This window comes from Mangifera indica, chromosome 6 (genome assembly GCF_011075055.1).
Source record: "Mangifera indica cultivar Alphonso chromosome 6, CATAS_Mindica_2.1, whole genome shotgun sequence".
Taxonomy (NCBI): domain Eukaryota; kingdom Viridiplantae; phylum Streptophyta; class Magnoliopsida; order Sapindales; family Anacardiaceae; genus Mangifera; species Mangifera indica.
This window is the reverse complement of record NC_058142.1, coordinates 10,658,250-10,675,219: the sequence shown is the minus strand read 5'-3', so window position 1 is coordinate 10,675,219 and position 16,970 is coordinate 10,658,250. Positions and strand designations below refer to the sequence as shown.

The window sequence follows — 16,970 nt, the reverse complement described above, 5'->3', positions numbered from 1 at the left end:
ATCCGAGGATGTTTTAGGATTCCCCCGAATAAATCTTTTTTGGATCATCGGATTCCACTTTGTAAATTTTATACCTAAACATGGGAGAATTTATTGAAATGAATTATCATTTTAAATTGTTCTCAGAATTTGAGAAAACATTTAATATCCACTTCCTTTTTTGACCTAAGGCTGGACAGGATCCCAGTTAACTCAGATTCAAAGGCCAATTTAATTTTATTCAAGTTTGTTTTCTTTGAATATCAACTAAATTCAAATTAAAAGATTCAATTCATTTTAAAATTTTAAATCTGTATAAAACTCAAACTATAAAAAATTCAACTCCATTTAACTCACAAACTAAATAAATGACTTAATTTGATTCAAATTTAACTTGTAACTCAATTCAAATTATATTAAATAATTGTTAAACAATGTTATTTTATCAATAAGTTACGAATTCAAATAATGAATTTGAATCATATATTTAAACCATAAATTATAACCAAACTTGAATAGCATTTGAACCAAACCATTTTCATTCAAATCAAACTTGAAACGCTCTTAATATTGACTCAATAAATTCAAACTGAACTCAAGTCAAACAATTTTTTATTCGAGCCAGGGGGTGTTTGGGTTTAGTTCGATTCAATTCGTATTCACCATTGTGTCTACCTCGTTAAATCACCAAAGAGCAATCATTAAAGAACAATATTATATGTACATATTTTTTATACATAATTTGAATATATAAATAATATATCAGTATGTAATTGAATATTACTTTATTTTTAATTTAAAATCATTCAATCATATAATGACGTATACTCTGTATATCAAAAATATGTACTATAATTATTGAAAAATAAAAATGATGATATGACAATGTCAATTCAAATTAAATGACACATCAGTTAGAAGGTGAATTTCGGATAGTGAAACAATGCTCTACAACGCTATACAGCTCAAAACATTGGACAAACATAACGCCAAATCATTAATTCAGACTATATGTATATATATATATATATATATATATATATATATATATATATATATTCATCAAATTGAAAGAATTAGATAAAAAAAAAAAGAAAGAAATCAATGAGCCTCATCATAGCATTGGCCATCAGAGAGATAGACAAGTTTGGGCCATACGATAATATTTGATAAATTTAATCAAAGTCTACTGAGAAGACCAAAACAATTTAACAAAAACAAGCACACCATTGTTGGTTCTTCATTTGTAAAATTCGAAGTCAGTGTCAGGTTTCTTCACATTGGTTCTATAACCCTTCTCAAAGTCCTTAGGGAGTATGACATACCTGTTCTTGCGTACTGCATGCATTCCAGCTTCCTGACAGATAGCTGCAATCTGTAGCACCCAAAATCCCAAAAAAAAAAAAAAAAAAGATTAATTATGAATGTAATTGATATAGTGGTCAACTAGTTCCTATCCCCACCCACTCTTCATCAACTAGTACATCCCTAACCAGCCAAGTTAAGATTCCCTGCTATGCAGGATCACACTGCAATTGTAACATAGTTACTTTCCATAGCATAATGAGCTTCTATGAAGAAAATTGAAACCAACTGACCTCTGCAGCACTGATTTTGTCAGGTCGAGAAATGTAATCCTCCAAGTCCACCTCATCACTTAGGTTCATCTTTGCAGTGCAAACCTGGGAGACACCCAGCCATCATAAAGTAGATTAGACATGTAATGTTATAACAGAAAACACCAGCAAGGAAAATTAATCCTCACAATAGAATAAAGAGCAACAAAAATAATCACTAATAATAAAACTTTGCAAATGGGAATGTGCACACCACCAACCTGAAAAACAAGCCTTTTTTGTCGTCTATCAGGCAAAGGGAACTCAATTTTTCTATCAAGCCTCCCAGGACGTAAGAGTGCAGGGTCCAAAGTGTCAGCACGATTGGTGGCCATAATAACCTTGACATTAACTGTCTGGTCAAACCCATCCATCTAGAATAGCAAGTAATTATGAAAATAAAAGTCAATAAAAGTCAATTAAAAGTCAACCTCCATTAAGGAAATCACTGAATTTCACTATGTAATTCAGTGATACCTGATTCAGTAACTCCATCAGGATGCGCTGAACCTCTCTGTCAGCACCAGTTTGAGCATCAAATCTAGCAGTGGCAATTGCATCTACCTCATCTATAAAGATAATTGCAGGGGCATTCTCTTTGGCAAGACGAAAAACATCACGGACCATCCGTGGACCCTGAAGTATGACAAATGAAAATGATATTATAACGAGGAAAAAAGGCAACCATCACCAAACCAGACCAGTTAAAATCTATTCCAAACTCCACAAAAGAGATTACAACCATTGACCAACAACACCAGTGTTGAAGTTATCCAGCCAACAAGCAAGTAGATAGTGCTGTCAAGGCATAGAGATAAAAATCATTCTAACTAATAAAAGAAAATCGGCTGGGCATCCTTGAATTCATACCTCACCCAAATACTTCTGAACAAATTCAGAGCCAACAACTCTAATGAATGCTGCAGTTGTATGATTAGCAACTGCCTTGGCAAGCATAGTCTTTCCAGTTCCAGGAGGACCATAAAGCAAAACTCCACGAGGAGGGTCTATCCCAATTTGCTTGTACAATTCATGGTGAGTGAGTGGTAACTCCACAGCCTCACGAATTTCCTGCTTTTGAATGTCACATCCTCCAATATCCTAACAACACAAAATTTTGGTAGAAACATGAGCTAAGAACTATATATGCAAAAGAAATAGAGAAAAAATAAAACGAGTGAGACTTGGACTCCCTCACAACCTTCCAGAAAGTTTTTGAGATTTTTGCTTTCAGTTCTTTATAGGTGTGAAATGTCCTAGGCCTACTATCCAAGTACAGCTCAAGTCCAATCCCACCTGTCAATTTTTGTTTATCATTTTATACTTTATACAAGCCACTCATTCATAACACTTATTCTCTTGATGTAGCATCAACATCACATGACAAAAAATTATGTTGATGGTTTCACATATTACAAATAGTATAAAAGTGATCTCTACTTTACCTCTATTTTCTTAAACTTCCATTATTACCATTGTTTTTTGGCTAATTTGCCTTCCATTATCAAAGAAAATTATCGACCAGTCTGTTGATGGAAAAAGGGGTACTCTAATTTTGGTAGGTACTTATATAATAGCTTCAAATCTCAATATACTATTTTCTGAGTTCAAATCTATGGAAAAAAAAAAAAAAAACTTATTAAGCAGTGGTTTTTAGTACTTTATCTTGGGTTTTCAAAAACATTTTAACTCATTCTGACCAATATCATTTTCATAAATAATTTTTCATCCCAAACTATAATAAAATTCTATATCAAACAAACCCTAAGCACCATGAACCCAAACAGCAAATAATTACAATTACAGAAAAACAAGTTGATCTCATCGACCTCCCCCAGTCTTCAGTTTAATTTTGCAATCAATGATGTAGTTTGCGAATTATCAATAGTCACACTTACAGGAAAACAAAAGAGAAAAAGGAAACAAGAGAGTTAATTTCATTCACCTACCCTAATCTTTAGTTTAAATAGATATCAGTGCTGTAGTATAGGAATTATCATCTGCAATCCTAGGGTTTTCTCTCCCCATTGCTAACTGAACCTATGCTCTTAACCATAAGGGGGAGAAAGCAGAAACTTACGTTATAGGTAACATCGGGCTTCTCCGACTGGCTAAGAAGCGAAATACTGGAATCGGCTTCGGGAGGGAGAACATCGACGAGAGCATTAGAATGTCTGTGCAAAGCTACAGAAGCCGAAGGTTTCAAAAGTTCCCGATTAATCGTGCTAAGAATTCTAACATAATAATTGGAGCCGGTTGTGGAGCCCACGATACCGTTGTTCTGGTCAACCATCTCCATGAATTGCCCGATAACCAACGGCACAGATTGGATCCGCTTGACCTCCTCTTGGGCGCGGAGAAGTTCACGTTTGAGATTCTTCTGTTCGTCTTTAACGTACTCTTCTTGGATGTCGATGAACTCAAGCTGGCGCTGGAGAGATTTGAGGCGACTGTAGAGGTCATCTTCGTCGGAGAATTGGTGATCGTTGGAGCCAACGTAGAGGTCGGATCTTGTGGAAGGGAGTGACTGCGGAGGGTCAGAGGTGGGTTTAGGGTCCAGAACCATCCCGGCAGCCATTATTGGAGATTGAGGGAAAAGGAGGATTTGGGGGTGAGAACCAAGAAATTAATGGAAGGCGTTTTGTATCGCAGACGACGATGCTTGAACAAGGGAGTTTTTTGATACGGCGTCATTGCATCCCCGGAAGACAAACAGATTTCCAAGCCCAAGCCCAATTCCGCACCTTTCGTGGGTCATCCCAAACCCAAATAAACAACAAAAATTTAAAGAGCCCTAAGAAAACTCCCTTACCCCCCATTTTTAATAAAAATTATTTAAGAGAGGTGATTTTCAGCCCTATTTAATTGATCATCGCCCTCATATTATTTTTTATAATAACAAGTTTAACCTTAAAAGATAACTAAAAGAAACTTTAAGTTTCAAATACGCCTACACTTAATTATCAACAAAATTACGTGTATAATCAATGAGCATAAAATTGAGTATAAATAATGACATATCACTATTTTATTAGACAATTTATAGATAAAATAATATTCAATTACATGATAACATACATTGTTTGTACTCATTATTTATGCATATAGTACTACTCAATTATACATTATCTTAAACCTTTAATTGTTGGACCCAAAGTGTGTTCTACAATATCTAGAGACTAAAGTGTAATAATCTTGATGTGTTTGGGACTGTGGGGAATTGGGTTAGACTAGATTTATCAAATTAGATGAAGTTAGGCCTAATCTGATTTTTCCCGAGCATGTATGACTGTATATGTCGTAATGTATGCCTATACAGGATATATGTATGACCGTGCATGTCACAATGTACTTCTATATGTAGTTGTTGGATAAGGATAATTTTTCATCCTTATCCACACCTAAAAATTCGTTTCAATCACAAATTATATGTGAAAGGGAATCATGAATGTATGCTTGTTTATCCAAAATGCATTGGCATACATGGTGCCTATATATATAGACATGTTTTCGTGATTCTGTTGATTCACAAAACCCTAGCGATATGCATATATGCACACCCGTGCAACCAAACACTATCCACATGCATCACGTCCTAGCAAACCATTGTGCACTGTTCTAAAGTCCCTTATATTCGTGCTTCATATGGATACTGGAGTGCAGGCCTACACTTGGTTTGAGAGTGACATCAACGCCTTTCCAGTAATTGTAAAAAACAAAGGAGTCGCCAACGTAGATATATTTCTTGTAAACACCCTAGGAGTGTTTTGACATGGATGTGTATTTAATCAATATAAGAAGGAGATCCAAAATAAGGATTTGTGGAAAGTTCGATTATTTTTAAAATTTTTAATTGCTAATTCCATTGCTTGAAGGTCACAAATTCTTACAATTGCATATAGAGAGTTATCGTAATATATAATCCAAAGGTGCATATTTGATGACGAAAAGAAAGTCATCAAAGTTCTAGGAACAAAAGTGTTCCTTGGATGACTAAGTTACAAGACTTGAAGTATGAGTTCCATGTCATCAAGGTTACGAGTCCAAAGGTAAACTTCAGATGACAATGTTTATGAGGAATAAGAATGTAAGTATTGAAAAAGATAAGTTATAAAAGTGTAGGACTAAATTCTCCTACTTACTAAATGATTTATCATTCACTTCCCTTTCTTTATTGTTTTGCAGGTAATAGATAAGAATGAGGTACAATATGAGATCAACCGGCTTCAATGTAACATGAAGGCATATGATTTAGTTTATTTGATGTTAACGAGGAAGAGCCTAAAGGGGATATCAATCCTCACCCCCGATACAGGGATGAAATTTAATCCTTATCCCTTACCTGTGAAAAAAATTTCCCTCCTCATCCCCTACCTACAAGAAAAAATTTCCTCTTGTGCTCATACTCATGAGAAAAAATCCTTTCCTTGTACCTGTAACAATAGGAAAAAAAATCCACTTACCCATATTTGCAAAGAAAAATCCACTCCCTGTACTCGTACCCATACCTGCGAAATTTAGGTGTTTTTAGTATCTATTTATAACCTGCTAACAAACAAGCTAAACATGAAAGTTTCCTTCAATTAGTTAAAAAATAGCTAGAGCTTGGAGAACTGAAGAGAAAGAGATAAAGAGGTGGGTGTAGCTACAATATTGAAAATTGGAAAGAAAGAGATGATTTAGATTTAGGGTTAAAAAAAATGAGGGTGGCAATTTTATAATAACTTAAAATTATTAAGTGTATTTTTTTAGTTAATATATATTAGATTTATGACAATTTTGCAATAACTTAAAACTATTTAGTATATATTAGATTTAAAGGAAGAGGCAGGGATCGAGTGGAACAGGTGGGGTGGGGATGGGCAGACACATACATATCCCATCCCCAATTATGAAGATATTTTTCCATCTCTATCTCTATCTCTGTCCCCATAGCTATCCAAAAATCTCTTCTCTAATAGAGTTGGGGCAGGTCGGGGACCCTAAATTTAGGTCAAAATTGCCATCCTTAATGGTTATGTTCTTTTGACTACATACATTATGATTTTTAAATTTGGGTTTTATGTCATTATCTTTTGACCTTTTCGCTTGTGTATGTGTGAATGTTTAATATTAAGGACATGTCAATCATTTTATTAAAGATTTTAATTTCCACAATTAAGATAAGTGTTTTCATACTATTTTAGTCAAGTGTAATTATTAGAGTAGTGCTTTAAAGTCAATCAGCCTGTATATTTATAGCTATTTAATTTACTTATTTATTAATAAAAGATATCTTATTGTTCATGCATATTAATGTTGAACATAATATATTTGTAAAAATTATGTCTTGAGAATAGTAGAATCGTGACAAGGAAATTAAACGAATGATCATAAGAACCCTATGACACATTAGATAACTATTCTAGAAATGTTCGTAATCTTGATATTACTATAACCAAAAGCACAAGTAATAGTGATGAGATTATTATAGTATAAAGTGACCCTACCAAAAAGTGACAACAATTCTTATATGTCAAAATTGTTAGCTAATAGTTTGATATAACACATGAGTACACGTTGTAGATATATTCATCGAGCAGACTTATAAAAAAGATTTCCAAATAGATGGTTTCTCATGTTTCAGTGAAAATAAATCATTAACTTAAGAATACAAATAGTCCTTAGACTTGAGGTCATTAGATCGTCTCATATAAGGATTGGTATGATTTGACATTATCTAATATGTCATAGTAACTAGGGTAACCATAAAAGTGTCAATTGACCATATCAAGATCTGTATAGAGAGCATGGTGGATCAATAGAGGATTCGTCACTTATTGAGCATTAGAGGTGATATCTCGTGTGAGCTTGCTAAAAGATATTATAACCACTTGAATTTGTGGTCATAATGGGATTGGGTCATAATTCGGTCAAAGTCATTCAGTTATTAATGTGTATAAGTTCATATCAAGGAGTCACTAAAATAAGCACATATCTATGTCTTAATCTTAAGAGATATCGATTAATAAAGGGATTAAATTGCATGCAACCATGTATTTGACAAAGTCGAGAGTAGTTTGTTGACAATCTGTCAATTGAGTGGTCATCATGCCTTGGACTCTGAGGCATTAAATTCAATTCGAATCTAGACACTACTAATTCAATAAAAAACTTATAGGTCACACATATAAAAGAATTGACTTGGACTCTGAGGCATTAAATTATTTGGTGACAATCTTACTATATATAAGGTGGTTCAAATTCTGAACAAACTAGGCTTGTCCAACATGATTGAATTAGATTAGTTTGACTTTTACTTAACCAGGAATGACCGATTATGTGACATGAATGACCATTCATATTAAGTGAAAAGGAATGACTACGCATGCGATTATGCATGACCATTCATAACGTTTTCTATTTATACGAATGCAATTTCAAAATTCAGTAGCATCTTTTGTAGCCCTTAGTCATCACGCAACTCCCAATACACACATACTCTATTCATAAAGCCCTAGCAACCTCTAGTGAATAGTCTAGTTCTCCAAGTTTGTGTTTCGTATGAATACCAAGAAGTTGCCTATTGAGAGTTTGGTAGTGATCTCAATGCCACGTAAATATTTGGAAGAGCTATCTAATGTAGTTATGATATTCTCAAACACTTATGTATCCTAGAATAACATATTCATGTAATTGTTCATTGAAACATAATACTTTCGCATTTCTCAAACATCTTATAATATTTTGTTGCCTTATCGATATCTAACGACCTAAAAACCCAATAGTAGTAGTTTCCCTCTTATAGGTAGTACTTCTGAAGATTGGGTGTTATACGACATAATTTAGATAAATCTTCATAGAAATCCTCAATGATAGTAGGCCCAAAGCTTTCTTGAATTCCTTTCTTTAGTATGGTCCAAGTCATAGGACATTTTTCTTCTTCCTTAAATTATTGGTATCAAAATTAACATTGTTTTTCACCTCACTCTTAGTGAATTAGAACAATAAAGAAATTGCCTAGCCTTACAAATGCGACTTATTGGATTTTTTTTTCTCTATTGTAACATGGAAAGTCCAATTTTGAATGTTTAAATGCGACGAAGAAAGATCCTAGTATATGGATGCCATTTGCTTTTGAAAGGTAAAACTTTTCCATAATTCCCATCTTACAAGAGGTAGTCCATTATTTTGTTGAGATTTCAGTTGCTATTTGTAATTTGATTGATTTGACATATTAGTGTTATGATAATTTGTTTTGGCTCCCACTAGTTCATCATTTTGTCGAGATTTGAGTTACTACTTGTAATCTAATCAATTCGAGTTATTGGTGTTATGATCATTTGTTTAAGCTCCTGCCACTTATTGTTGGATGGTGTTTTTTCTTTAGGTTCCAATATCATCGCCTTTCATATCAATTGATGCGAATTTGTTTCTTATCAAGATAATGTGTCATTATAGAGGAACTACTTGGATGATCTCTATCAGTAATGCCTTAAGGGAAAAAAACTTAGATGTCAAATCTTGTTTTTGAACTTGATTCTTCTTTTTATCTATCTTGTGGTTGGTGGAGGTCACACTTAGAGAAGACAAAGAAAGAGAGGAAGAATTAATTTTATTGAATTGAATTAATAATGCAAGAAAATTCACTAATGACTTTAACTGAAAAACTAAACCTTTATTTATATTAGAGTTGAGCTCCTAATCCCATACTTAAGGCTTTAAAATCTCCAATGACCGGACTTGATTTGTGAATTTATTTCTAAATCAAATGCAATAAATTAAGGATTTTCATTGATTGGTTATCTATCCCTAAATCATTGCAAGATATCCACATGGTTAGCTATCCCTAAATCAAATGCAATACATTAAGAATTTTTATGTCAAAATCCTCAAAATAGAGGTAACCAATGGAAACATTGTAGATAAAATAAAATACAATGTGAATCATCTTCGAATAATGCTATGCAAAGCCACTTTTTAGTATACAAATATATACAGACATGATGTGTCATCATGTGATTGAGTACTACTTTATCCTTAATTTAAAATCACTCAATCACTTAATAACATATGTTAAATATGTATCCATTTGTGTACGTAAAGTGAGTATATATAGTTTTATTAATCATCTTCTCTTGCAACATTAAACCGATAAACTCAAGTTCTAAGTGTTAACAAAAAAAAAAGAATTCTCAATTCTTTAACAAAAAATTCAGTCCTTACATAAAATTTAAATTTTTTCTCTTGCATAAAAAAAGTTCAACTATTTGAAATCTCTTCCAAAGATTTCTTAATGTTGTGGAAATATCATCACTAGCATAAAAAATAAAAATAATAACTATCAGATTTCATTTGTTGTTTTGGATTTTTTTTTGGACTTTATTTGCCCTTTGGGGTTGATTTTGTTTTTGATCTCATTGTTGCTTAAGATGAAATATTGTTGATTTCCTTTGAAGACTTTTGAAACAATCAAGTGTGAGTGATGTTTAAACTTGTGCTCAAATTCATAAGAATCATTGGAATAGATTCAGGCTAAGCATAATTAGTTTAACAAAACTATGTACATAAATAACAAGCATAAACTTGTGCACAAATGATAACGTGTCACCATGTGATTAGGTGATTTTGAATTAAAGATTGATAAAATAACACTCAATTATATAATAACATATTATTATTTGTATATAAATTTATACTTATTATTTATGCATATAATGTTACCCTAATTAGTTTGTGTCTCATTTAAGTTAATAATTTGTGTTATAATTGACTAAACCATTAAATTTTAATTGACTTTAATTAAAATTGTTTCACCAAGAGTTTCAATAGGACTTGGATAACACCACTTTAGCTAAAAACTGAAAAACTTGCAAAACCAATTGTCAAGTATTTTTAATTTACATTCTATGATTAATATTAGGTTTTCGATTTTTGAAAGCAAATACAGTGGCTTCAACTACATGTAGAAAGCCAAGGCGTAATGTAGTCTAACATTCATGTAAATCTGTGACTTAAAACTAGAATGACAGTCTTGTAATTAGGAGAATAAGTTAGGGCATAGTTTTGTCTTTAGTTATTAACCAGGTGTTGTTTAGCCTTTACTCGGCCAGGTTGTTACCTAATAGGTAAAAAAACCATGTGTTGGTTTTTAATGAGTTTTTAACGTATAATGATAGGGGTATCATGAAAGCATTGAGCTAACAAGGAGATTTACTACATATTTCGATTGGGCCAATCACGAGGAGCAAAGCTAAGAAGGTGCAACAGGCCTCAAAAGGGCTTAGAGACTAAAACCAGCTCACTCAAGGACGACTGAATATTGGAAGGAGCCAATAAAGAGGTCAACTTGATTCAGGCCCAAGTCTACCGAGAAATCTAATTTAAGGCACATAGATAGACTTCGAACGGTTATAACTTTTGATCTGAGAAGAGTTACGAGGCTTGTGATATATCAACATGAAGCTCGCTTCAAGCTCTATAATGACAACCTACTTCGTTAGTTGCACCTAATTTTCTAAGCCAAATAAAGGCATTTTCAGTATGTATTATACTGTTTTCATTTTACTAAATTTAGGATTTTTCGTTTTAATGATTTTGCTCTTGTTTGTGACTGAGCTAGACTTTATTGAACCCAATTGACATACTTCCTATTAATTTAATTAGTGTTTGGGTAGTTAATTAGGTAATTAGTTTGGGAAGTTTGGAAGTCCATTAGTTCATCGGTAGTTTTTAGGGTTAAGTTGACATTGCACTATAAAACTTAATTTTTTTACGATGAATGGATCTTTGGCCGAATTTTGCATAGTTCTCTTACTATTGAATTATCACTCTTTAAACTTATCAAGATTCGTCTTATGACATTCACTATTAACGATTCCAAGATTCATTCGTTCTATATCGATTTGAGTCAAGGGTTATATAAGTGACGAGATTGATTCAATCTTGGGAAAATATCTTCGTGGACATTGGGTCTTTCATCAAATCGTCAAGGTTTGTGTCACATAAGGTTTTTGGTCTTGAGTTCTCTCGGGCTTTATATATTTTCTGAGTGAGGGTTTTGAATCCTAAGAGAAATCCATTTGTTTCTCTTTTAGTTTCACCTTCCCGTCATCGAGTCAACATCATGCTTACTATGGTTCTCAGTTTTAGGTGTTATTGTGGTTTGTTTGGTTGAGTCGAAACAAGTCAGGTTCTATAAGTGTACTCTTTCAATTTATAATAGATTTTACTAGAGGGTTCCTCTGCCTTGGATATAGGATTCTAATCTTGGGACTCAAACCAAGTATATTGTTATATTGATTCTTTGTGCATTGTGATATTAGACTGTTCTTATGTGCTTCTTAGGCCATCAATAATTTGAAACTTGATTAATATTCGAACTTGATAAATACATACAGTTAACAAGTGATATCAAAGCATTCTAGAGTCAGATATTGCTAATCTTATTTAAAATAATTTGTTTAAAGTGTTTTTGATTAAAGATTGGGTTATCTTGCTTTTTATTGTATTCTGTTACTGTCGCTTGAGTGATTTGATAAACAATTCTCTTACTATTTGCTTTCTGTGTACCTACTGTGACTGTGTTATTCATCTATTTGATATATTGTCACTGTGGCTAAAAGAAATACTAGTTAGCTTGCTCTGTTCTTTTTCTATTTATTGCAACTTGTAAAGAATTGGATTAAAAACACTTGAATAATAAAAATGGCTCAAACAAAAATAGATGTTGAAAGGTTTGATAAGAAAGGTGATTTTAATATGTGGAGAAAGAAAATGCATGTTGTTTTAGTTCACTAAAAGTGTGAAAAAACACTTAGTGGTGATTCTGCTCTCCCTGAAAATATAGATCCTAATGTGAAATCTAAAATTTTAGAAACTACCTATAGTCTTCTTATCTTGCATTGATTTGATAATGTCGTAAGACAAGTTGATAATAAAAATACAACTACAAAGATTTGGTTGAAATTGGAGTTATTGTATATAACTAAGTCCTTGACTAATAAAATCTACCTAAAAGAACAATTGTTTGTTTCAAAATAGATTTTGCTAAATCTTTTGATGAAAATCTTAATGAGTTCAATAAAATCATCATTAGTTTGGCTAATATAGAAGAGAAGATATCTGATGAAAACCAAGCAATAATCATTTTGAACTCTTCATCCAATTCTTTTAAAGATGTTAAAGTTACAATAAAATATAGTAGGGAGTCTCTACCTTTAGATGATGTATTGGGTGCCTTAAAATCAAAAGATTTAGAAATTAAATTTGAAAGAAAGACAATCAATGAAGGGTTTTAGGTTAGAGGTAGGACTAAAAAGAGGAATATTCAGAAAAATAGGAAAACCTCTAGATCTAAATCTAAGAGTAAGAAAACTTGTCAGCAGCATCACAAAGAGGGTCATTTTAAGAAGAATTTCCTAAAGAAAAAGAAAATGTATAATAATAGTAATAATAACTCTAAAATCCAAGACATAGCAAATTTCCTAGAAGGGTATGAGAGTGCTAAGGTTCTTATGCTAATTGAGAGAATGTTAAGTGAGAAATGGGTTATGGATTCAAGTTTGCACTTTTCACATGACATCTAGAAAAGATTAGCTAACTGATATTAAATACTTGAATAAAGGTAAAGTATTAATGGGAAATTATGAGTCTTGTGATGTTATTGCTATTGGTAGTATCAAATTTAAAATGCATGATGGTTCTATTAAAATTCTTGAAAATGTGAGATTGGTGCCTAAACCAAAGAGGAATTTAATCTCTTTAGGTTTGTTAGATTCAAATGGATATACTTTTAAATCTGAAAATGATGTTCTTAAAGTAATATTTTGAAAGGAAATTGAAACAGAGTTGTATGTTTTGAAGTGTTCTGTTGTGCCAGATTATATGAATTTTACTTATAAATATGATGAAACTGTTTTGTGGCATAAAAGACTTGAACACATAAGTGTTATTGGATTGCATGAGCTTTGTAAATAGAAATTGATTAATCCTGACAAGATTGATAAATTTTTATTTACATGAAAATTATGTCCTGGGTAAGTCACATAGACTTAGATTTGTCTTTGTTACTCAAAGAACTAAGACTATTTTAGATTATATGCATTCTAATTTGTGGGGATTTACACAGATCCCCAATTCTCTATCTAATTCTCATTATTTTGTAACATTTATTAATGATTACTCTAGGAGAGTATAGGTGTATTTTTTAAAACATAAAGATCAAACCTTTGATTGTTTTAAAGAATCGAAAACACTTGTTGAAAATCAAACTAATAAAAAAAAAAAAGTTTTAAGAACTAATAATGGTTTGGAATTCTGTAATAAATTCTTTTCAAATTTTTGTAAAAAGGCAGAAATTCTTAGGGATAGGGCATATATTAAAACACCTCAATAGAATGGGTTAGCTGAAAGAATGAACAAAACCATTATGAATAAAGTTAGGTGCATAATGGTAGATTTAGGTTTAAGCAAAAGATTTTGAGCAGACGCAGTTGTCATTACATGTTATTTAATTAATAGATCACTTTCATCTGCATTGAATTTTAAAACACCTATGGAACTTTAGAATAAAAATCCACCATCGTTAAGTCATTTGAGACCTTTCAGATGTCTTATATATGTTCATGTTATCAGGGGAAATTAAATCCTAGGGCTTTAAAGGCTATTTTTTTGGGTTATCCTATAGACACAAAAAGATATAAATTGTGATTGATTGATAATAAGAAATGTGTTATAAATAGAGATATAGTCTTTAATTAATTAAAGTTTTATAAAGACTTGTTTACTAATAATCAATCAGGGTATATTCAAATTGAGGTAGAGACACTGCAATCTAGTTTTCAAAGTTAGACTAAAGAGTCAAATGGTAGACTTGAATTGGGTTTGTATTCAATTCATACTCCAAAGTACAAAATCTTAGGCTCGAATCAACAACCACAACTACAAAGTCAAGAAGAAAGTCTTTAATCTAATAATGGTCGTAATTTGTCTAATTATCAGCTTGCTAGAGATAAGGTTAGAAGGGAAATTAGATTACCTTTTAAGTATACAAATGCAGATCTTATTTCATATGCATTTTTGATAGGTGATTTAATAAAATGGATGAACCTATTAATTTCAAGCAAACATGTAGAAGTCAATACAAAAATGATTGGATGAAAGCCATGGAGAATTAGATGGCTTCTCTACATAAAAATCATACATGGTCACTTGTTGATAGACCTAAAAGTCAAAAGGTAATTGGATGAAAATAGGTTTTCAAAAGAAAACCTTGTATACTTGGCATTGAGTAAGCAAGGTCTAAAACAAGAGTTGTTGCATAAGGTTTCTCACAAAGAGAAGACATTAATTATAATGAGATATTCTCTCCTATTATAAAGCATACTTTGATTAGACTAATGTTGTCTATTGTTGTTCTTTTTGATTTAGAATTAGAACAAATGGATGTTACTATTGCCTTTCTGCATGGAAAATTAGAAGAACAAATATTCATGGAACAACTTGAGGAGTTTGTGAAATCTGGTAATAAGAATGAGGTTTGTTTACTTCATAAATCTTTGTATGGTTTTAAACAGTCTTCTAGACAATGGTACAAACGACTTGATATCTTTGCTCTATTAATTAGATTTTCTAGATGCAGTTATCATCATTATGTTTATTTTAAAAAAATTGAAAATGACAGTTTTGTATACTTACTGATTTATGTGGATGGCATGTTAATAGCTTCTAAGAATATGGGTGCTTTATTTGATTTGAAATATATGATGAATTCAAAATTTGAGATGAAGAAATTGGGTCGTACAAAGAGAATACTAAGTATGGATATAAGCAGGAATAGATTGAAACAATGTTTGACTTATCTCTATCTACTTATATTAGAAAGTACTTAAGTTATATCATATGATCAATGCAAAATGTGTGAATGTTCCTATGGGTCCTTATTTTAAATTGAAATATGTTAGATTATTATCTTCTGATGAATCTAATTTCATGAAGAATATAACATATTCTAATATGGTAGGGAGCCTAATGTATGCAATGATAGGTATTAGACTAGACATAACATATGCAATTATTCTTGTTAGTAGGTTTATGAGTAATCCGTGTAAAGAACATTGAAATGCAATAAAATAGTTATTTAAATATTTAAAGGGTATATCTGATTATAACTTGTCTTATACTGTTGATGCTACGAATATGTTTTTTGTTGAAAGATTTTGTGATTTAGATTTTGCAGCTGACTTTAATAAAAGGAGATCCCTCAGTGGTTATGTGTTCACCTTTGGTAGGAATATTGTGAGCTGGAAGTGTAATTTATAACACATTGTAACACTTCGACAACTGCGGCTGAATACATAGCATTGAATGAAGTTATTAAGGAAGCATTGTAGCTAAAGGGAATTACTTCTAAGTTAGGACTAAATGTTGGTGTTACAGAGATCTTCAGTGATTCACAGAATGCTATCAATCTGTCTAGAAATTATGCATTTCATCAGAGGACTAAACACATCGATGTAAGGCTACATTTCATCAGAAATGTGTTGGTTGTTGATCAAGTTAGTGTGAAGAAAATCTTAACTGATGTCAATCTAACTGACATCTTAACTAAACCTATGCTAATGAGTAAGTTTAGAGATGCTTTAGGCTTACTCAAAATTTGTCCAGTTTAAGTGTGTTGTGATGTTTGCAAGGGAGTCCTTAGTTATTTTAGTTTGGCAATCTTGCAATTAGAAGAATAAGTTGGGGCAGAGTTTTGTCTTTAGTTATTAATAAGGGGTTGTTTGGTCTTTACTCGACTAGGTTGTTACCTAATGGGTAGTTTTTAACGCATGAGGTTTTTGGTCTTGAGTTCTCTTGGGCTTTTTGTATTCTCTGAGTTAGGGTTTTGAATCTTAAGAGAAATCCACTTGTTTCTCTTTTGGTTTGGCCTTCCTGTCGTCGAGTCAGCGTTATGCTTGTAGTGATTCTCGGTTTTGGAGGTGATTGTGGTCTATTTGGTTGAATCAAAGAGTCAGGTTTTGTAAGTGTACTTTTCGATTTATAATGGATTTTATTAAAGGATTCCTCTACCTTGGATGTAGGGTTCTAATCTGGGGACTCGAATCGAATATATTGCTGTGTTAATTCTCTGTACATCATGATGTTATACTATTCTTGTACAATTCTTGGGCGGTTAATAATTTGAAACTTGATTATTATTCAAACTTGGTAAATTCAAACAGTTAACCATTCGCTTTATATCTATATCAAATTCATTTTGAATTTGCAACCCTAGTATGTATTTTTTTTATGGGTTAAGTTGGCCAGTATTCAGTAATAGCTAAAAATATTCTGGTGATTTAACAAAACTATAAAATGCCTTCACATTAATAGGGGTTTGTTTAAATTGTTTTA

At 32.0% G+C, this 16,970-nt stretch overlaps 1 protein-coding gene across 1 annotated transcript; it reads right to left on the bottom strand.

Annotated features, from left to right (window-relative positions):
- Positions 1 to 1,072: 1,072 nt before the first annotated feature.
- Positions 1,073 to 4,263, bottom strand: LOC123217976 (26S proteasome regulatory subunit 6B homolog). Its single transcript, XM_044639093.1, has 6 exons — positions 3,676 to 4,263; positions 2,466 to 2,696; positions 2,073 to 2,231; positions 1,817 to 1,969; positions 1,578 to 1,661; positions 1,073 to 1,354 (listed from the first exon to the last, which is right to left on the bottom strand). The coding sequence occupies exons 1-6, from the start codon at positions 4,171 to 4,173 to the stop codon at positions 1,220 to 1,222; spliced, it is 1,260 nt and encodes a 419-aa protein (XP_044495028.1). The 5' UTR covers positions 4,174 to 4,263; the 3' UTR covers positions 1,073 to 1,219.
- Positions 4,264 to 16,970: the final 12,707 nt, after the last annotated feature.